Here is a 23,220-nt window from a genome sequence, read left to right as displayed (position 1 = left end):
CATTCTTGATAAAAATCTGTTGCCATCTACCAGGATGATGAAGATGAAATGGGGGTGGACATATCAGCCAAACAATAATCCCAAACACACAGCCAAGGAAACTTTCAACTGGTTTGAGAGAAAAAAATAAATCTGCTAAAATGGCCGAGCCGATCACTAGAGCTGAATCCAATAGAAAATGTATGGAAGGAACTAAAGCTCAGAGTTCATAGATGGAGCCAATGGGACCTTCAGAGTATTTGTGCGGGAGAATGGGCCAAAATCCCACCTGAGCAATGCAGGCGACTAGTTTCTCCATAGAGGAGGCATCTTCAAGCTTCATCACCAAAAAAGGATTTTGTATGAATTATTAAATGTCAGTTAAAGTGTTCAATACGTTTTCCCTGACATTTCTAATTATTACCCATCACTTTTGTATAGTTTGATTTTCTTACCTGTGTGGATTAGATGGGTTGTTACTGACATATGGTGAGAAATTCATGTCAATAGCATCTTTAGAAACATATTTACTTAGAAATTTGCTTACGTGTTCAATACTTATTTCATCTGCTGTATTTGTCTATATGTGGCCACCCAATGGTTGTAATGGGAATTGCAACCTGTTGAGAGTTTTTGGTAACGTGTTGCCATAATGTATTGAATTTTTCTTATTGGAAATTGAAGCCCTTTTGAAGAAAGATAACAGTGGACAGATTTGTATGTAAAGGCTTCCTAGACCATAGATGATATTGGACATTAGTTATCCCTTTTCTTTCATGGACCACCACTTTTCTTGAGGATATAGTAAAACAATCACCACTGACTATATGACTTATACAGTGTGTCCACTCATATCCTGTCCACCACCATTAACTGGAGAACAGCGGCAGCTATAGGCATAGAAGTGGTGTCTAGGTATAGTAAAGTAACCATGCGCTACGCAATGAAACCACCTATAGCGCCACCTGGGGGAAAACAACAGAGTTAGCATTTTTATCTCTAAAATGGAACAAGATAGAGAAAAAAAGTGAATTACAAAGTTGTAGGGCATCATCAATTCAATACGAATCGACACCTTGCATACAGAAATGCAATGATATGAAACCCATGACCCCCCAAAAACATTGAATGCTGGTCACGCATATGGCGCTCATTTAACTTTGATGCTCAAAGTGGCCCCCGTCATTTGCAATGCACATCTGGACTCTGCACAGCATACTGTAACTTGCTGGTAGGTAGGTGACACGTTTGCACAAGCATCTGTGATACGTGGTGGTAGGTCCTGCAATGTTGGTGGAGGGGTCGCATACACTGGCTGTTTGATGTGATCTCACGGAAAGAAGTCCAATGGGGTCAGGTCAGGTGAGCGTGGAGGCCACTCCACACAGCCACCATACCCAATGACTTGTAGGAAGGTCTCCATGAGGTATCGCTTCACGTCCGCAGCCTTGTGAGTTTTACACGCTCTAATCATAGCATTTCTGTATGCAAGGTGTCGATTCATATTGAATTGATGATGCCCTACAACTTTGTAATTCACTTTTTTTCTCTATCTTGTTCCGTTTTCGAAATAAAAATGCTAACTCCGTTGTTTTCCCCCAGGTGGCGCTATAGGGGGTTTCATTGCGTAGCGCATGGCTACTTTACTATACCTAGACACCACTTCTATGCCTATAGCTGCCGCCGTTCTCAAGTTAATGGCAGTGGACAGGATATGGGTGGACACACTGTATATGACTATATGATATGTTGCTCCATCATTGGTCTCATAAGAAGGTGTCAAGATGCAGATTACAAGAGACTATATTCTGAATTTAGAGCAGTTGACGTAAGCATTATAGGAGTTGTCTTCTCCTTTTACATTGATGGTCTATCCTTCGGATAGGTAATCTATGTCTGATTGGCCAGGGTCTGACAACCCTGCCGATCAGCTGTTCTCGGTGTCGGCGGTGGCAGCAGACAGACGAAAATGCTCAACTGATAGCGTGTTCGGCTGCGTACTGCACATGAATAGGAGGCGATGTGCAGTACTCAGCCACGGCCACTATCAGAAGACGGGGCAGCTCCGGAACTGACCACCTTCGGCTGCCGATGGCATCGGCAACAGCTGATTGGCGGGGGTGCACGGTGTTAGACCCCAGCAGATAAGACATTGATGACCTATCCTAAGGAATGTCTGTTAAGGTAAAAGTAGTAGCCAATCTCTTTAAAGGGAACCTGTCACCACTTTTTTGGCCTATAAGCTGCGGCTACCACCACCGGGCTCGTATATATATTATTCTATTATGCTGTATATAAGAGCCCAGGCCACTGTGAGAACATAAAAAACACTTTATAATACTTACCTAACGGTATCTCGGTTGGCTAGATGGGCGTCTCCGTTCTCCGGTGCCGGCGCCGCCTCTTTCGGCCATCTTCGTCCTCCTTCTTCTCTAGCCGCGGTGCATGACGCGTCCGTCGTCATCCACACTCACCGGCATTCAGGTCCTGAGCAGGCGCACTTTGATGTGCCCTGAGTAGGGCAGATCAAAGTATTGTAGTGCGCCTGCGCAGGATCGGAGAGTGTGTGTGATGTAACCGCGTCATGCACACAGGAGTCAGAAGGAGGACGAAGATGGCCGAAAGAGGAGGCGCCGACACCGGAGAACGGAAACGCCCATATGGCCAACCAAGCGACCGTTAGGTAAGTATTATAAAGTGTTTTTTATGTTCTCACAGCGACCCGGGATCTTATATACAGCATGTTAGAATGCTGTATATAAGAGCCCGGTGGTGGTGGCCGCAGCTTATGGGCCAAAAAGGTTGTGAAAGGTTCCCTTTAATTACCCAGAGCCTACTGATGGGTAAAAAAAAGAGTAACCATAACAGTCAGTATTCTGCTGACAGATTTTGTAAACTAAATTTAAGGGACACTGATTTCTAGGAACTATTCCAAAAGAGTAATGCGAAAGCAATTTGCAATTGGGAATTCCTTATCCTACATGCCTCTCTTCAGTTTGAGGGGCTTTCTTAAGGGTCATCCCCCTCACCTGCAGTTATTTTTTGATCATGCCTTTCCTACAGTAGACATTAGAACGTCTGCAACTCCATACTGCCACATATCAAAGCAAAACCCAAGCTCCTATTTTAGGGCGCCCAATGATCCATGCTTCTTCTATGTTCATGCCTCATGTAGGACTTTTACAATCCTACTTTTTGTTGTATTCTATCAGGTACTGTGTCAATCTGGACACTAGGGGCACCGTTCATGGATCCAGATCCGTAAAGAGAGTGTATTATGCAGCACAGTTATGTGTAGTAATGATGATATCCAGAAAAATGACCCGTACCTCTGCATGTTCCCAAATGTCATATAGGCACAGAATTGCTACAGAATATGCGTCCTTTCTTGGGCCGTCCTTGTGAATAGCAGAAAGGTCAAAAGAACATGGAGTCGACTGGATGAAATAAAGGTTGATAGGCTGGAGGAAATATTGTCACATCACTCTATAAAATATCAGTACAAGGACTTTGATTGTGCCAGAAATATCTGCCACCCGCAGCTACGGCTTCAGCTAAATTCACGGGAGAGATAGTTGTAGACTTCCGGCAGTTAGAAAGATAGAGGGTTGGATCTGTTCTAGGGTCGGATCTGCTGTAGGGTCGGATCTGCTCTAGGGTTGGATCTGTTCTAGGGTCGGATCTGCTCTAGGGTCGGATCTGTTCTAGGGTCGGGTCTGTATACTATGGAAATGGGAGTGAGAAATAACAATTGAGTCTACTGTGAAAGAGGGCACAGTGCCGATACTCCAGCTCGCAACCACTATTCCGATTGCATAATAGGGTGGTGTATCACTAGGGTATGCCATCATTCTGATTGATCTCTAAGACTTTCTCCCATTCTGAGACTGTAAGGAAAGCAGAAGTGATGGTTTTTCCCTTAACCATAGGGAATTGCTGCAAAGCCATAGTCAAGGTTGAAGTTCCATGAGCATCCACATGGCCAAGGTACGCCAAGCGGGCATACTGCTACACCCTAGTTGTCAACTCTCCTGGAATGATCAGAAGACTATTGGAAAAGGGAAAACCTTCCAAACCCCTAGATGAGTCATCAAATTTCCCAGGACCCTCGGGATCTGCCTAATCCCTTCTGCAATAGCTTCATCTACAGACTTCAGGAGTGGAAAGGAAGAGAACAAAGGCCACCCATGTCATGGTGGAGTGGTGGCTATTAATTAGATTTGCCGATTGTGGCAATTGATCTCTTCTTCTTCTTCTTCTTCTTGCGCTCTGTACCAGTGCTGTCGCCCTTTCATTTTTAGGACTCGCGGAGCTTCTACAGGCTGGACCCAACAGATCATAAGTGAATCATGTTGCTTACCTCTAGACTCAGTCACATAAAAAAATGATACTTACTATTTAGCCCTCCACGCTGGCTCCTCCACCGGAGTAGAAATCCGGCTACATTACTATGGTCCATTTGTGTGCAACAACCGGAAATGGTGGAACAATAACTATCTTTAACATGACCTGAAGGACCAGTATACTATATCCTTCACTTTTCCATGTCACCTTTTTGGACAAACCATTTTTTTGTTGGAAGAGTGTTAAGAAGATCATCTATGAATCCCAGAAGCCACCACAGGCACAATTAGGTATTGTCCTTGAAAATCAATGAGAAATGTTAGTAATGCATAAGCATATGGGTCCTCCGATGAGAAAGAGGTGTTCTTTGTTGCCACTTTGGCTCAAAGAAGAAGCTGCGAATTGGGGAACTCATCAACATGAATTTAGAATTTCCCAACATTATATATGATTTTTTTTAAAACTTGAAGACCCATTAACAACCCAAAAATATTTGGGTGGCTGCTTAACAAGTATGTCCTTTATGTTAGGACACTTCTTCTTAGGAGTGAGCAGATTTCTTGAGTAAGGACCATTATAATGTAAAGCCGCCATTCCTCCCGTCAACCAGAGAGGAGGCTTATAGTTTCGGTCCCGCACACAATGAAGATTTTCTTTATATGCCTCATCAGCTTCACTTTGGTCTTATGTTTCTTATCTCATAATAGTAATAACAAAAAGGGAATGTTTCCTGGGGAGGATTCACACCGTTATGTTATTGACTCACTGGCCGGGGAGATATCTCCGCTCACAATCCTTCCCATTATATATTAACAAAGATTCCGGCTCCATTGTGTAACAGGATCAATAATTCATCCCTTCATTAATCTGCCCTGCAGAACCCTTCACGTCTCCCCGTCTCTGTGTTAATGTTTTTGCTTCTTATTCTCTGTGGTTTATGGTTAACGACAATCCGTGTCTCTTTCTTTTTTTTTATCTGTCTTTAACAGGAGGACAAGAGGACTGTATTCTGTCATATGAGCCGGTTACCAGGCAGGAGAGTAAGTTTTTCATAGAGTTTCCATATGTTTTATTCATATACCTAAAGATCCAACTCATTACCTTGTTAACATATGCAAGTCCTACTGGCTGTGCAGAATTGATACAGCTAACTGGCATTGAGGATCATGTCACCAGCATGGGCACCAGAGCCTGATTGTAGTTGGATCTATGATTTGCTAAAACGTTCTGGCATAAAATCCACAGCCGGAGACAAAAATAATCTGGTTCCACCCTCTGCCAGCTATTCCCAACAGATCCATCCAGATTGTCTCCAGCTATGGAGCCAGCTGGCTCTTCCCAGCATTGCTAGAGGAGGTTGACAGGTCTCTCAAACAGTAGGGAGAGATCTGGAGTGACGCTGGGAAGACCTGACAAGAGTTGGTGCCAGAGTAGTTTGGTCTCCAGCTATGGTTTCCAGCAAGATCCTCAGGTGCCGGAGTAGTTTGGTCTCCAGGTATGGTTTCCAACCAGATCCTCAGGTGCCGGAGTAGTTTTGTCTCCAGTTCTGGTTTCCAGCCAGATCCTCAGGTGCTGGAGTAGTTTGGTCTCCAGCTATGGTTTAAAGCCAGATCCTCAGGTGCCGGAGTAGTTTGGTCTCCAGCTATGGTGTCCAGCGAGATCCTCAGCTGCCAGAGTAGTTTGGTCTCCAGTTATGGTTTCCAACCAGATCCTTAGGTGCCGGAGTAGTTTGGTTTCCAGCCAGATCTTCGGGTGCCAGAGTAGTTTGGTCTCCTGCTATGGTTTCCAGCCAGATCCTTAGGTGGTGGAGTAGTTTAATCTCCAGCTATGGTTTCAAGCCACATCCTCAGGTGCCGGAGTAGTTTAATCTCCAGCTATGGTTTCAAGCCACATCCTCAGGTGCTGGAGTAGTTTAATCTCCAGCTATGGTTTCAAGCCACATCCTCAGGTGCCGGTGTAGTTTGGTCTCCAGCTATGGTTTCCAGCCAGATCTTCAGGTGCCGGAGTAGTTTGGTCTCCAATTATGGTTTCCAGTGAGATTCTCATGTGCCAGAGTAGTTTGGTCTCAAGCTATGGTTTCCAGCTAGATCTTCAGGTGCTGGAGTAGTTTGGTCTCCAGCTATGGTTTCCAGCCAGATTCTCAGGTGCTGGAGTACTTTGGTCTCCAGCTATGGTTTCCAATCAGATCCTCAAAGTATTTTTTTTTACGAAATGACAGAGCCTTTAAGAGAAAAATATACCTGGATGCAATCATCTGCCATTTTGTTCCATTTACTAGTTGGGGTCCCTAATTTCAACTAATGAAACATGCTAAAATGTTTCCAAAACTATGGGTACTCTTTAATATATAAACAATAGCACAATATGCATCACTGTTCTTGGCAGACACCATAATGGAACCCAAACAAGTCATTGATTTTCCGATAGCTGTTTATTTGACATAGTAAGTTACAACCAGTCCACACAAAATCTGTGTTATCAAGATGGATGAACATTTACAACATAAATCCAATATTCCTGTACTCATTTTCAATTTTGTTCACCTATTAACAAGCAAAACCTAAGTTCCTTTTTGGAAAAGAGAACCTAAATGTGGAAGCCCAAAGATGTGCCAACATGGATGCTAAAACGTCTTCCCACCTTGTGATTTTTACTCCTTAAAGGGAAATACTTGAGGAAAAAAATTTGTACAAAATCCGTACTCCACCGAGGAGTCCAGTGTGTTGTCCGAATAAGCGGCTGACTGCTGCATCTGGGAGGGCTGTCAATCATGGATTAGGACTTCCTCCTTGGTTGACCACTAGGGGCATGAGTGCATTGGTAACAAGGTGGCGCAATGTTGGTTTGTTCCATCCCATTTGATAAGAGATGAACCAGTGCAGGGCAATTTTTTTTGTAGGAAAGGCTTTGATAGCAAACTAGGGGGGTGAGGAATTGCCCAAAGGGAAGACAAAAATCAAAACCTTTTTCTGGGTCACAAAACACAAGTCACTGTTTCGCGGTTCGACACCCTTCAATCAACAAGTGATCACCTAACCCAAGAATAAGTGATAACTCACTGTACGACCCCTTTAAGGACTTTAAAGAGGACCAACCACCAGGATTTTCCTATATAAACTAAAGCCAGAGCTATACTGGTGCTATTATGCTGATTCTATACATACCTTTAGTTGTGAGATCGGAAGTATACTTTCTGAAATATAGGCAAGTAAAGTTTGAAATGTACTGCTATTTGATTGATAGGTGCAACGGAATATCTAATAGGTGGGTCGGGTTTTGCTAGTTATTCCTGCCACTGTCTGCCTGCCAGTCCTTCCTCCCCTTGTCTCTGTTATAACAGGAGGAAGGACAGGTGGGAAGAAGGACAGGCAGGCAGACAGGGGTGGGAATAAGTAGCAAAACCCACCCATTTATTAGATATTCCGTTGCACCTATTAATCAAGTAACAGTGCATTTCACAAACTTTACTTGCCTGTATTTTAGAAACTATACATCCGATCTCACAACTAAAGGTATGTATAGAATCAGCCTGATAGCATCAGGATAGCACTGGCTTTAGTTTATATAGGAAAATCCTGGTGGTTGGTCCTCTTTAATAGAAAAGCTCAATAGATACTTTGATACTGACCTATGATATACCAGATACAGTATGTCATAAATAAAGGGGTTATAATACATTGATGTCGTCTCTCTGCAGTTAATTATGCCAGACCGGTCATTATTCTTGGGCCCATGAAAGACCGGATCAATGACGACTTGATATCGGAGTTCCCTGATAAGTTTGGCTCATGCGTCCCACGTAAGTATAACACGCGTTATTGAATTATTTTTCAGAATAATATAATGTGATTTGGAACAGGATATATTATAGGCTAAGACAGTAGCAGATGGACCATATACCATATCTCTACAAGTGATTGATGACTGTAGACTTATTGCTTTACTAAATAGTTGTGTTCCCCATCACATAACGTGTGATGCTATTCACTACTTACGGATACTATAGACGGAAGAGTAGTCAGGAAAGCCGGGGTCTGGTAACAGGAGGACATGTATGATCCCAAGTAGTAAACAGAAGCTTAGTCAGGACAGAATTCCAGGAAAGCACGTAATAGATTCAGGGAGAAAACAGAGACGTAGTCAGGTAACGGTCCGAGGTCAAAAGGCAGAAGGTCACGACAAGAACAGGGAGAGGGCAGAATGGAGTCAAATAACAGTCCGGGGTCAGAAAACAAAGATCAGGACACAAGCCAATAACACAACTGCAGAACCAGAAAAAACAACTGACAAGGTTCTGGGCAAGCATGCTCAGTAAAGAACCCTGAACAATTACCAGGAAGGTGGAACACCTGAGTAATCAGCACCAAATTGAATCCTGTGCTGTCAATCAGGCTGCCAGCTCAGTAGCTCAGGGAAGCGCAGCAGAGCATCTACAAAGGCAAGATTCAGGGAGAAAACAGAGACGTGGTCAGGTAACGGTCTGTGGTCAAAAGGCAGAAGGTCACGACAAGAACAGGGAGAGGAATCATGACAAAACGATTCTGGAGCACCTTTCATTATAACTGTAAGCTGTGCTGTTCCTCTGTTATTCCTCTTATAAATATGTAAATAGACAACTGGGTGTTACCATTTACCCTTTCGAAAGGGGTGTGTCCCTGTAGGGTCTGACTGTCTCGGTTCTGATTGGACAGTGTCAGACTGCCCCCCCAGTTGATAACACCTAGTTGTCAATTTATCCATAACCTTCAAGGAGGAGTAAAAGAATAAGGAAGAAAAGGGAATTGTTGTTTCTGGAGAAGTAGGGGAACTAAAAGTTGATCTTAAAATATCTTCTGTAAAAATTTTTATTGTTTTTTTTACTCCCCACCTTCGCCCTCATGTAGATACAACAAGACCAAAGAGAGACTACGAGGTGGACGGAAGAGATTACCATTTTGTCATATCTCGGGAGCAAATGGAAAAAGATATTCAAGAGCACAAATTCATTGAGGCCGGGCAATACAATGACAACCTGTACGGAACTAGTGTACAATCTGTCAAATTTGTGGCCGAAAGAGTAAGTCATTTTTACGGTAGTTATGGGAGGATTTTTTTTAAGGGGGGGGGGGCACAAAATTTATATTTACGTATATATTATAATTTAATTATATTTTAATATTAAAATATTTAGAGGGGGTTTCCAGATTCTAATAATTTTCTATATGAGCTCAAAATGTCAGTAAATATTATTTTACCTGTTTTCTTATAGGGAAAGCACTGTATTCTAGACGTATCTGGTAACGCTATCAAGCGACTACAAGTAGCACAACTTTATCCAATAGCGATCTTCATAAAACCCAAATCTGTGGAGTCATTAATGTAAGTATATTGCTTTAGTTAGAGACGAAAGGGTGACGTTTGGGGCATTTCCAACTAGGTTTGTTAACTCTAGGGTGGGGTTCTGCTCCTCTAGGGTGTGTCCCTTTAATTTTATTGTCATACAGAGTTTTGCATAAACTTTGCCAACTGTCATGGCGGCATTGGACTCTGTTCAGATTGCAGATTCTGAAACTCTGCCTGTTGGTTTCTCCGGTGTCTGGGATCAACACAGGCAGACTCGGCAACCTGCTGTGTGCTGATTCATAGGCAGACTAGCAAGAGTTAATATCTGCTGATCTGCTTTCTCCTGTGATTACATGTTGTGGAGAAGCCTATCACATCTGCTTCCCTCCTATTTATGCTGGTTGAAACCTTTCACCCATGCCAACTATAGTTTATTCTATGTTGGTCTGTTGGGTGTGGTGTCCCAGACTCTCTGGAGATATTTGTGCTTATTGCTTGGTACAGTTGTGGAGTTTACCCCAGTTGTTTTGGAGCTTCCTTTCTGCTCTTGTTTTTCCTCTCGAATGTCTTTAACTTTGTGTGTGTGTACTGTACGACAGAGTTTTGGTTGTCCCTTGTCTGTCTTTGTGGTTTCAACAAACTCCTGTCCCGTTCCTCTCTAATGAGAGTGGGAGGGGAAATCAGATCAGGACTGGTCAGGAGAAGGGCCAGGAAGGAGACTCAGGCCTCTCCACCATCAGGAGTATCCATAAGGTTAGGGATAGCATAGGTGCCCCTAGCTGGGAACCGCGTTACCCCGCTATAGTGACATTTATTGTGTAATCACTAATCCATTTTCAGCTTAATCCCTATGGTCAATTATGGAAAAACCAAGTCCTTTTCTAAGGGGTGGTCCATTTAAAGGGAGCCTATCACATTGTACACGAAGTCTAAACTGTGGACCACACAATATAAAGAAAGAGAATCTGATATATGTTATGGAAAAATATGCTGTATAAATTGTATTTTAATTGTTGAAATCCCCGGTGTTTGTGTGCATCTGAGTCCAGTGGGCGGTCCTAAGAAGCTAACTCTACAGGCACAATCATACAGAGAAAGCTGTCAATCACTGAATAGGACCACCCACTGGACTCATATACATACAAACAATTTCAATGAAGGGATTGCAAAAAATAACATCCAAGGGAACGGTTTGCGATCATCTTACTTCAGAAGATCCTTCTAACATGTTTAAATCATAAAACACTCTACTTCCCATAATGTGCAGATATATCACTTTGGGATTGGCACAGGGACCTGGCACATTGGTCACCTGTAATTAAAGCCTATGTATACCTTTATACATTTTTTGTTTTTCTGGTACATTGTGTCACTTTTCTGTTTTTTTTACATTAGCTTTTTTTTCCACTAACTATTTATCTTTAGCAACTTGCAGGTGTTTCAATACCCTGCAAGCTGCTCTATTCTTTTACTGGCCAAATGCAAAACTTGGTCAAAACTTTTTTTTTTTTTTTTTTTTACATTTATCATTTACTGTACACATGTAGCAATATAATTATTAACTATTTAATTGATTTTTATTTGTTTAATAAAGGGAAATCAGTAAGCGCCTGACAGAAGAACAAGCGAGGAAGACCTTCGATCGAGCTCTGAAGTTGGAACAGGAATTTGGAGAGTTTTTTACAGGTGACTCCTTAAGCAAACTTTCATGAAATTTTCTCATAGGCCCTAGTGATACTGCTGTTTTCTCAGCATGTAGGAAGAGTATAAGAATAGAAACCCCTAAAGGAAACTTGTCACCAGTTTTTTTTTGTCTGAACAAAGACAAGCATCTTCAGCCGCGCCTGCGCTGCAGCTATAATGGTGTATATAATCCCCTGACTCCCCCTGTATACTCTCCAAAAAACTTTTTTATATTCTGCCACACTCTATGTAAAACCGGACGGTCCAGTCCAATGTTCATCCTTGGTGCAACGTCTATCCCTCCTCTCTGCTGCTGATCACCATCCACATTGCTGGCTCACGCATGTGCACTTTGCTCTGCCCTACTGTGGGCAGAGCCTCAAACAAAAGTGCTGATCGCCGTCCTCTTGCTTTGATTCACAGCACCTGTGCCATCCACATTGCTGGGCACAATCTAGCGCCTGTGCAGAAATCGCTGGCTCGCGCATGCACTTATATTTCAGACTCTGCCCTCAGTAAGTCAGAGCAAAGTGCGCATGCGTGAGACATTGATGTCTGGGCAGGTGCCAGATTTTGCCTTTGCGATTTGGATGATGCATGCGCACTTATGTTTTAGGCTCAGCCCGCAGTAGGACAGAGCAAAGTGCACATGCGCGAGCCGGCGATGTCTCAGCACAGATGTGAGACTTTGCCTGGCTATGTAGATGACGAAGGAGGCATCATCCAAAAAAGAGGATTGCGATCAGCAGCGAAGAGGAGAGATAGACGCTGCACCAAGGACACCCATCGGACCAGACTGTCCAGATTTACATCGAGCGCTGGAAATTTAAAAAGGTTTTTGGGGAGTCAGGGGATGATATACACGATTATGGATGTAGCAAGGTGCTGCTGGAGGTGCTAGTCTTTGTTCAGATATGAAAAAGCTGATAACCGGTTCCCTTTAAAGAGCAACTTCACCCAAATTCTGAATCCACGATTGACATGTGTCAGCTGAAAGGGTGTAGTTCTCAAAGAAGTTTCCCTAAAGTGGAATTGAAAACAGTACCCCCTTTTTCGCTATAGGGAGTGTACTTACATGATTATGACCAAATAGTTCAGTAGTAGCAGGATTTGCTCATTTAAGAAATGAAAAAAAATCACTTTCTCCATAAAAAAATAAAATTGAACAAACCTTTCACTGGATTTTTTAATTTAGGCTAAGTTCCTTCTCCAATTGGCGCTGCTTCCCTGATTCTGGAACAGCTTGTCTTTTTCTTCTGTGACCTTCTGTTCCAAAGTTAACAGAGGATGTACAAAAGAACTTCTCCGTGGGTGTGGCTATATTATGATTGGCCAGCATCAGAGGAAATAAAGGAAACGCCCACAAGGAACTTCTGAGGTGGACGCCCAATTGGTTAAAGGAACAATTTGCACCATTATTAATAAGGAGCATAACTTTGTAGCGGAGGGGCACAGAAAAAAAAAAAAACTGTTCCGGAATCAGTGGAGCAGGGGCAATTGGAGAAGGTGGTACTCAGTAAAGCTGAGCGATCCTGCGAGGATCAGATCGGGATCGCTGAACCCGCCTGGGATCGCTGATTCGATTGACGATCCTAGCCATACCCTCTGAATTCAATGGGAGGCAAAACTTATGTGTTATAAAATGGTGTAGGGGGCTGCAAATTGTATAGTGTGTAGGGGGGCTGGAAAAAAAGAAAATAATGAAGGAATAAAGCACTACATACCTACCAAGTCTCCCCGTGGCTGTAACGCTACTTCCGGGGCTGCTCATTATCCCTCATACATATTCACTGTTTTCCCCGCCCACGGGTGTCTCTGATTGGCTGCAGTCAGACTGCACCCTCACTCTCTCTGACAGCATCAGTGAATCACACGCTGTCTGCACCCTTATACTGGTGTAAAACAAATAAATTTAAAAAATGGCATTCGATCCTACCATATATTGATACCAGCACAGATAAAGCCCACGGCTACAGGCTGCAGCTCCCAGCCGTGAGCTTATCTTGGCTGTGTATCGAAATAAAAGGAACTGCATGCTGCTTTTTTATTTAATAATTTAAATTAATTAATTTATTAATTTAAAAAAATAGCGTGCAGTCTCCCCCATTTTTGGTACCCAGCCAAGATAAAGCTGACAGCTTGGGGCTGGTATTCTCAGGCTGGGGATGCCCATGGTTATTAGCCCCCCCAGCCTAAAGATGGCAGCCTGCAGTGGCCCCAGAATTGCCGCATCCATCAGACGCGACAATCACGGCACTTTACCCGGCTCATCCCGATTGCCCTGGTGCAGTGGCAATTGTAATAAAGGGGTTAATGTCAGATCACAGCTGCCACCAAGCCCTAGATTAGTAATGAGAGTTATCTGAGACCCCCCCATTATTAGTCTGTAAATGAAAAGAAATAAACACAAACAGCAAAAAAATACTTTATTTGAAATAAAGTACAAAAAAACACCCTTTTTCATCGCTATATTAACCCCCCCAAAACACCCATGCAGGTCCAACGTAATCTACACGAGGTCCCTTGACAATTCCAGCTCTGCTACATCTTTTATAATTTTGTCAGCAACATGTGAACGCATAAGGAGGGACATAAAAAATGGCCTAGAGGATGGACAACAATTAACCCCGTACAAGGACAGTTTTATAAAAATATTTGGTAGAGACCCTGCCAGTATATTAACCTATAGAAGCAGAAAAGAGCCAAGAAGCTACCTTATTGCAATCCAATATAAAGTTTTATTAATAAATCAATCATAAAAAAACAATAACATATGATAAAAAACAGAAGTGCTGGTGAAGATACAAAAAGGAAGGCACCCCAACGCTGACATTATAATGATACGGAAGTGGGTATAAAGTGCCCATGCAGGGTAGCAGCTTCAGTGTATGAATATGGTGGAGGGTATATGGCCCACAAAAAAAGTGCTCATGTGCAATAGCAGCAAAGTTGAAAGAATCACATATTACAGGGCTACCACCCCTCTCAAGATGCAGTTGCATGGTTGACTTACTATACAGCGGCTCAAAAAAGATGTGCCTCCAGGACCCCAACGCGCGTTTCGTGTGGTCTTCTTCGGGGGGGGGGGTGTCGCACCATTTTTTATTCTTTTATAATTTTGTAGCATTTTGAAATTTTCAAATCTTTTTCGATCAAGATCGCTCATCTCTAGTACTCAGTTTAAATTTAAAAAAAAAACAAAACTTAAAAATCCTTAAAGTTTTTATATGCTTAGAACAACTTTATACTCAAATATCTTTGGCCTTAAAAATGTTTTTTTTTTTGTACATTTTCTGCAGCAATCGTTCAAGGCGACACTCTGGATGATGTATATAACTCGTGCAAACTGGTAATTGAGGAACAATCTGGACCCTTCATCTGGGTTCCTTCAAAGGAAAAATTATAACTTAGCAACTAATATTTAATCCAGATGAGAACTTTAGAAGAATTCACTTCTTTTTGTCGACTTTTTGTTATTTTATTTTTTTCTGAAGACGTTTTGATGTAAATTATCTTCTGGAAGGTTTGTGAATTTTTCAATGAATGTAGAATAAAAAGGGAAGGACAGAATTCTGGATCTTCAAAAATAAACACAAAAACAATCGATGACTGTTACATTGTTGATGGGACCACCGATGCATGGACAGTGAGTAGATGCTGATCCCTTTATCACTAGCGGAATTTCTTATAGAGAAGAAGCTTAACACCCGAGATCCCTCACATCCGCTCCGACGCTTCCGGACCTCCATCGTACGCTCCTGGCATGGACGACGCATTCTACCCGCTAGGCTTGATGTGTCGATATGCTCTAGTGAAAAATCTTAATTCAGCTTCTTCTCACTCTCGAATAGTAATTTCTACACAAAAATTTGGGGGTTAAGAAATTAAAAAAAAAAGGGGGGGGGCAGAAATTTTTCATTCCGTTTTAGCCAAACGCACCTTTAAAGTCTTCAAGAAAAGAGAAGGTAGCATGTTTGATATAACTTATATCATAAAAATTTGTTGTCATCAATGTGTTCGGTGTTTACGGAAATTTTTACTTTTGTTGTTTATGTCTCTTTTTTTATCCTTGTTAAAAGGGGGTAAAGAAAAAAATGTGGAACATTAAGAACAAAAAAATGTATTTGTTTTTAGATTTTTTTTTAATTCAGAGTGAAAAAAATCGAATACTGTATAGAATATTTAAAGTGGGTGGAAAAAAAATAAAAATTTTTTTATAAAGAAAAGGCATAAAAGCTGAATGAATGTGAATTAAGAAATTGCTCCTTGTACATTTTCATAAGCAAATAAATATTTACTATATGTTTTATAGGTACAGGGATGAGAAACGGGAGGTAGCTATAGAGGCCATGTTATGATAGTAACTATCACGGCAGAAATTATCTTATTTTCTTCGATCTGTCCTCATCTCCTAGGTTATCAAAAAGGGCAGATGTGGTTTTAGGATCTGACTACACAGGGTTCGTTTGTAGTCTGGAACCATGGAAACACACACACTGGAGATCAACATTAGAGAACAATGTTGCTTTTTTCAGTAATAATGTAATATACATTAATGAACATTTGCAGGTTTTTTTTTGTAAGGGGTGCACCATGCCAGGGTTTTACAAAAAATCCAAAGTTTATCACCATAAAACCTTTATTTTGCCCAAAACGTGATGATGATAATTAGAGAATAGAAATGACTGTAGCACAGAGAAGGATTATAAGTACATTTTCTGAAGATAACAACAGTCACCGATCAGTAGGACGTGCACCGGACGTCCCTGTAAATGACCTCAGCACATCTGCGGCCACAGGACATTACTAGTCTCTTACACTGCTCTGGTGGGATTTTGGTCCACTCTTCTCCCAGTCTCTTCCACAGGACATCACTAGCCTCTCACACTGCTCTGGTGGGATTTTGGTCCACTCTTCTCCCAGTCTCTTCCACAGGACATCACTAGCCTCTCACACTGCTCTGGTGGGATTTTGGTCCACTCTTCTCCCAGTCTCTTCCACAGGACATTACTAGCCTCTCACACTGCTCTGGTGGGATTTTGGTCCACTATTCTTCCAGTCTCTTCCACAGTTCTTTGACTGTTGGGGGTTTCTAGGCCATAACTTTGTCACCAAGGATTTTCCAGAGGTTCTCTATTGGGTTTAGATCAGGACTCTGGGCTGTGGCCATTTCATTGTTTCAATGTTTTCTTTTTCAAGGAACTTCTTTCCCCATTTTGCTGTGTGACGGGGGGCATTGTCCTAGTGATGAACGCAAGTAAGGAACCATGTGTTGTGAAGAAGGTTCTGATCCACACTTGTATTCACACTGCTATGTCGCTGTATGAGAGGTCCAACTCCTGCTGCAGAAAACATTCCCCAAACCATGACACTTCCTCCACCGCCTTTCACTGATTTCTTAACACACTTTGGGCTCAGTCTTTCCCTAGTTTGTTGACGAACATAATGATTCTCATCAGACCCAAATAAATTACACTTGCTTTCATCACTAAAATGAAACTGTGGACCCTTCTCTTCTGTCCACACAACATGCTCCTCACCAAAGGTGAGTCTAGCCTTGTGATTCTTTCTGCAATGAGAGGTTTGGTCACTGCAGAGTTGACTTTCAGTCCAAATGCTCTTAAACGTCGTGACACTGTATGATGACATAGATCCTTACCCTGTTCAGTGCTGAATTCCCAAGCAATTCCTGCTGCAGTGGTGAAATGATTATCCATTAAGATTCTCCGCATTATCCTGTCCTCTCTTGCATTTGTCTTATTAGAACGACCAGCCTTCTTGGGGGACTTGAAATATTTTGTGATGTTGTTAAGGTGCAATATTCTCAAAATCACAGACTTGGATCGACCAACTTCTCTTGCGATGGCTGATAGGGTCACCTCTTTGCCTTCATCTGGACAACCTGCTGCCGGAGGGTTTCAGTCACCATTTTTGCAAAGTCAGTGCAAACTGGAAAGTTCGGCTGACAGTTACATAGGGTTTGTCAGATAGTTAAGGAAATTTGCACCAGGAGCCAGATTAACACCAATAACTTGCAGGGATCTGAAAGTGTTCTCTAATTTTGATCTGTGTTCTTTATCATTTATATCATTTATCTCATTTACATTTTTATTATTTGCTTTACAACAAATTCAATTTATGAAATAAGCAGAAAATCCTGCGAGTTTCCTCATGTTAGGATATAATCACATAGGACGACACAATGGCCACAAATTTAGGATATTGTGTGGTGTTCTCTAATTTTGATCTCCAGTGTAGGTCAGCCTAGGAGCTGTATACAGAAAATGGTAATTTTTAATCAAAACTATTTGTAACGTTGCCTCATACTTTCAGATGCAGAAAAAGAAAATAATGCATTGCGTGTGAAATACCATACATGTATTCATAGGATAAAATAATTAGTAATATTGGAATATTTTTTAGAAATTAAATAATTTTTCCCACCTTTTTTTTTCTCTTTTTTGAGGTCAGGATATATTTAAAAGTAAATAATTAATGTATTAATTTATTTAATAATTAATTTATTTATTATTTTTTTGTATTTTAATTATCTTTGGTTATTTTAAATAATATTCATTACTTGCAAACTGGACTGATCATCTGGTAAATATTAATATACATTACAGGGATAGAGGTCTGGACTCTGTTACTGGTTACAACAGTAAATTTGCAAAATGCAACTCAGGAGAGCACCACTAAAACAACAAACCCAATTTTTTTGATTGTCATAACTGGTTCTTATAATTCAAATTTTAGAAGTTTTTTGTTAGTAAAATGAGCCCATGAAATTTTACTGATTTTATTTTATTTAAAAAAAAAATGCAGTACCACTTTTCACCACTAGTAGCACCAAAGCCAATGTAATCAAATAACTCTTTAAAAGATATACATTTTTCTTTCAATTCTGTAATTAAAGAATTAAAAAAGAATTGACAGAATTCATTGTGAATATTTTATTTGTTTTAAAATTACTTTCCGAATCATAAGTCAATAGGTAAAAACTAGCAATTTATTTAAAGCGGGTGAAATAAGTATTGAACACGTCTCCAATTTTCTAAGTAAATATACAGTGTGTCCACCCATATCCCGTCCACCGCCATTAACTTGAGAATGGCGGCAGCTATAGGCATAGAAGTGGTGTCTAGGTATAGTAAAGTAGCCATGTGCTATGCAATGAAACCACCTATAGCGCCACCTGCTGGAAAACAACGGAGTTAGCATTTTTATCTCGAAAACGTAACGAGATAGAGAAAAAAAGAGAATTAAAAAATTGTAGGGCATCATCAATTCAATACGAATCGACACCTTGCATACAGAAATGCTATGATATAAAACCCATGACTCCCCCTCCCCCCCAAAAAAAAAACATTGAATGCTGGTCACGCATATGGCGCTCATTTAACTTTGATGCTCAAAGTGGCCCCCGTCAGCTGCAATGCACATCTGGGCTCTGCACAGCATACTGTATCTTGCTGCACGTTGTGCAATATGGTAGGTAACACGTTTGCACAAGCATCTGTGATACGTCGTCGTAGGTCCTGCAATGTTGGTGGAGGGGTCGCATACACCTGCTGTTTGATGTGACCTCACAGAAAGAAGTCCAATGGGGTCCGGTCAGGTGAGCGGAGGCCACTCCACACAGCCACCATACCCAATGACTTGTAGGAAGGTCTCCATGAGGTATCGCTTCACGTCCGCAGCCTTGTGAGTTTTAGACGTTCTAATCATGGCATTTCTGTATGCAAGGTGTCGATTTGTATTGAATTGATGATGCCCTACAACTTTGTAATTCACTTTTTTTCTCTATCTCGTTCTGTTTTCGAGATAAAAATGCTAACTCCGTTGTTTTCCACCAGGTGGCGCTATAGGTGGTTTCATTGTGCTACTTTACTATACCTAGACACCACTTCTATGCCTATAGCTGCCGCCATTCTTATGTTAATGGCGGTGGACAGGATATGGGTGGACGCACTGTATTACTAAAGGTGATATTGACACAAATTTCTCACCAGATGTTGGACTATACTCTCCCAGTATTTTGCAGACTTGTCTAGATGTTTTTGAGTAGACTTTTAACTCGCTTGAACATGATTTTTGTTTATTAATGGAGTCTTGTGTGGTGAGTGTGCATACAGGAGCGTACATACAGGCCATGGAGGGTGAGTGCATTGCTTATTGTTTTGTTTGAAATAATATTACCTGCTGATTCCAGGTCTTTCTGTAGATCTCCACAGGTGATCCTTGGCTCTTGGACAACTCTTCTGATAATTCTTTTCACTTCTCTGTCTGAAATCTTGTGGGGAGCACCTGGTCATTGCTGTTTTATGGTGAAATAATGATCTTACCACTTCCGGATTATGGCCCTAACAGTGCTCACTGGAGTCTTCAGTAGTTTAGAAATTCTTCTGAAACCAATGCCATCAGTATATTTTTCAACAATTAGGTTGTGAAGGCCTTGAGACGGCTCACTGGTTTTACCAATCATGAGATGTTTCTTGTGTGGCACCTTGGTAATGAGGCACCTTTTTATCGCCGATCAGTTGGACCTGCTGATATTATTTTTCACCAAGTAGCAGGCTTGCTTCTAATTATTGATAGATTTTAGCTGGTGTCATGACTTTCCATGGCTTTTTCCACCTCTCTTTCTTAATGTGTTCAATACTTTTTTCCCTGCATCATTTCTCTTTATTACACATAACCTAATTTATAGACACCTATGGTTTGATTTCTTTGCTTGTGTGGATTGGATGGGTTGTTACTTCCGGAATATGGCCCCAACACTCATTGGATTCTTCAGTAATTTACATATTTCTCTGTAACCAATGCCATCAGTATATTAAGCAACAATAAGGTTGAAAAGGTTTTGATACAGCTCACGGGTTTTACCCACCATGAGATGTTTCTTGTGTGCTAATAAGACTTCTTTATATAGTAAATACAGGATTGCTTTCTAATTACTGATAAATTTTAGCTGGTGTCACGACTTTCATGGCTTTTTGCACCTCTTTTTATTCATGTGTTCAATACTTTTTCATGTGTTATTTATCATTATTATGCATAACTTAGCTTACGGACATCTTTGGTTTGATTTCTCTACCTGTGTGGATTGGATGGGTTGCTACCGACATCTCAATAGCACCTTTAGAAATATATTTACTTAGAAAATTGGTGATGCGTTCAATACTTATTTCTGGGGAACTAAACAACTTAAATCTAAATCCAATCAGAAAAAATGAACAAATAAATGTTATTCGTTATTTGATGTAAAAACATGAGTTAACGTAAAAAAGAGAAAAAAAAATATTTTGGGGGGGTTTCTTTTTGCGCAGCAAATAAATATTTTTTATTTAAAGGGACGGTCACCTTTTAAAAATATCTGTCTCTTAGTACTATATTCGCCATAAACCGGTGCTTCTCTGCCGCTGCTGCTCCCAGTGACTAGCATTGGCTGCAGCGCTGATGTCACATCAACAGCGCTGCAGCCAATCAGTGAGCTCAGTATCTCTGCCAGTGTACACAAAATGCCCCGCTCATAGCCATTGAGCTCACTGATTGGCTGCTGCGCTGTCGGCGTGATATCAGTGCCGCAGCCAATGCCAGACACCAGAAGCAGCAGTATTATAGCAAAGTTTGGCGGTTTTTTATATCAAACTGTACCAGGGAATGAAGATTTTTTTTCAAAGTGGAAAATCCCTTTAATTTCCCATCAGTTACAATGGTGCAGATCAGTGCATTCCCCTTTATATGTCTTTGCATTGCTTTCTCATGTATGTGTCTTTGTATTTTTGCTGTTCTCTACCTGTCTTGACTTGACATTGCACTTTTTTCTGTATATATGTAATTAAAGCAAAAGGAAACAAGCGGGATAAATGTGAAGTCGTCTTTTCCCCTCCCCCATTACCTTTATGTTCACCCTATTTGTTAATATGTTTCCACGTTTCAGTTTCTCTATTGCTCATTAAATTCTAGGATCTGCCGCAATTATGAATTTTTATGTACAGTATAGCCAATGCTAAAAAATAAAGTATAATATTATATTACTATACCATATTCATTGTAAGAATTTCCGGCCACATTGGTGCTAAAGTGTGATGGTGTTGGATGCAATAAAGGAAGGAGCAATTCAGCACGGACCATTTATGAATACTGTTTTCTGGATACTGGATTTTTTTTATTTCACTTTTAGCATGGTGGATTCCGTATGGTCCCTCAGAAAATTACCTATTGTTTTTTTGTGTTACTTGTATTTTATATGTCACAGCTCACCTCCTCCTCCTGTGCAACGACAAATAACACCTCTATATAAAGTAGTTAACAAAAGATCCACCATTCACAATAGATGTCACAGCTCGCCTCATCCTCCTTCTGTATAATGACTGATAACACCTCTATATACAGTAGATAATACAGGATCCAATATTCACAATAGATGATGTCACAGCTCACCTCATCCTCCTTCTGTACAATGACTGATAACATCCCTATATATAATAAATAACACAGAATTCCACCATTCACCAAAGGTGATGTCACAGCTCACCTTCTGCTCCTCCTGTACAATCACTGATAACACCTCTATACACTGTAGTTAACACAGGATCCACCATTCACTATAGAGGTCACAGCTCACCTCCTCCTCCTGTACAATGACTGATTACACATCTATATACAGTAGATAGCACAGGATCCACCATTCACAATAGATGTCACAACTTACTTCCTCTTTCTGTACAATGACTGATTACATCTCTGTGTACGGTAGATAACACAGAATTTGCCATTTCCAATAGGTGATGTCACAGCTCACCTCCTCCTCCTGTACAATGACTGATAAGTCCTCTATATACAGTAGATAACACAGAATCCACCATCCACAATAGGTAATATCACGGCTCACCTCCTCCTCCTCCTGTACAATGACTAATAAACACCTATATATACTGTACAGTAGATAACACAGGATCCACCATTCACAATAGGTGATGTGACAGCTTACCTCCTCCTCCTCCATTACAATGACTGATACGTTCTCTATATACAGTAGATAACACGGGATCAACCATTCACAATAGGGGATGTCACAGCTCACCTCCTCTTCCTGTACAATCACTGATAACACCTATATATATAGTAGATAACACGGGATTGATCAGTCACAATAGGTGATTTCACAGCTCACCTCCTTTTCCTATATAATGACTGATAAATATAAAATAGATAACACAGGATCCACAATTCACAATAGGTTATATCACAGCTCACCTCCTCCTACTGTACAATGATTGATAACATTTCTATATACAGTAGATAACACAGGATTCACAATAGGTGATATCACAGCTCACCTCCTCCCTCCACTATGGCCCTTGCACACCCTCATTAAATGCATCAATACAAAAGATATGTTTTCGGTCTGATGGGTAATATAAATGTGATTTTCCTAAAATAACAGGAAGTTAAGAGTCTAAAAAATTCCTAGTCGCCGGTGTGAAAAGTACAAGATTTATTTTTTTTATTTTTAATAAAGATTGTGAGTTTAAAAAAAATAAAATAATTTAAAGTTAAAAATATAAGTGATTTTCGGATTACACATTGCCTCTAAGGCTGAATGCAGACATCTGAGTATCAAGAACATATCATGAGATCCAAACCGGCCACAAGTCTCCTGACCCCAAATCAGCAGCCTATATAATATTGTGAGGCCGCTGACTATGAATCATGGGACCCGCAGCCGGAACGTTACATGTCTGACCGAGACACCTGAACGTTTCATTTCAGCCATGGATGGAGAAGTAACACTATGTTCACACGTTTCCTTTTGGAGGAGCGCTGCCTGTTCCTTTTGGCACCACACATACAAAACACTAGCCACATTTGAAAAAGACGCCATGT

The 23,220-nt window shown here is 41.0% G+C and overlaps 1 protein-coding gene across 10 annotated transcripts in view; it reads left to right on the top strand.

The window, feature by feature from the left end:
* The window catches only part of DLG2 (discs large MAGUK scaffold protein 2), a 1,610,676-nt gene extending 1,592,248 nt beyond the window's left edge, over positions 1-18,428 (top strand). For all 10 annotated transcript variants that reach the window (XM_075337519.1, XM_075337521.1, XM_075337520.1 and 7 more), the window contains 6 exons: positions 5,313-5,363; positions 8,021-8,122; positions 9,207-9,379; positions 9,572-9,681; positions 11,240-11,331; positions 14,628-18,428. In XM_075337519.1, coding sequence (XP_075193634.1) covers positions 5,313-5,363; positions 8,021-8,122; positions 9,207-9,379; positions 9,572-9,681; positions 11,240-11,331; positions 14,628-14,734 — 635 coding nt within the window. In that variant the 3' untranslated portion in view covers positions 14,735-18,428. The remainder of the gene's footprint in view (positions 1-5,312; positions 5,364-8,020; positions 8,123-9,206; positions 9,380-9,571; positions 9,682-11,239; positions 11,332-14,627) is intronic.
* Positions 18,429-23,220: the final 4,792 nt, after the last annotated feature.

This window comes from Anomaloglossus baeobatrachus, chromosome 2 (genome assembly GCF_048569485.1).
Source record: "Anomaloglossus baeobatrachus isolate aAnoBae1 chromosome 2, aAnoBae1.hap1, whole genome shotgun sequence".
NCBI classification, from domain to species: Eukaryota; Metazoa; Chordata; class Amphibia; order Anura; family Aromobatidae; genus Anomaloglossus; species Anomaloglossus baeobatrachus.
This window is presented reverse-complemented; position numbering and strand designations above follow the sequence as displayed.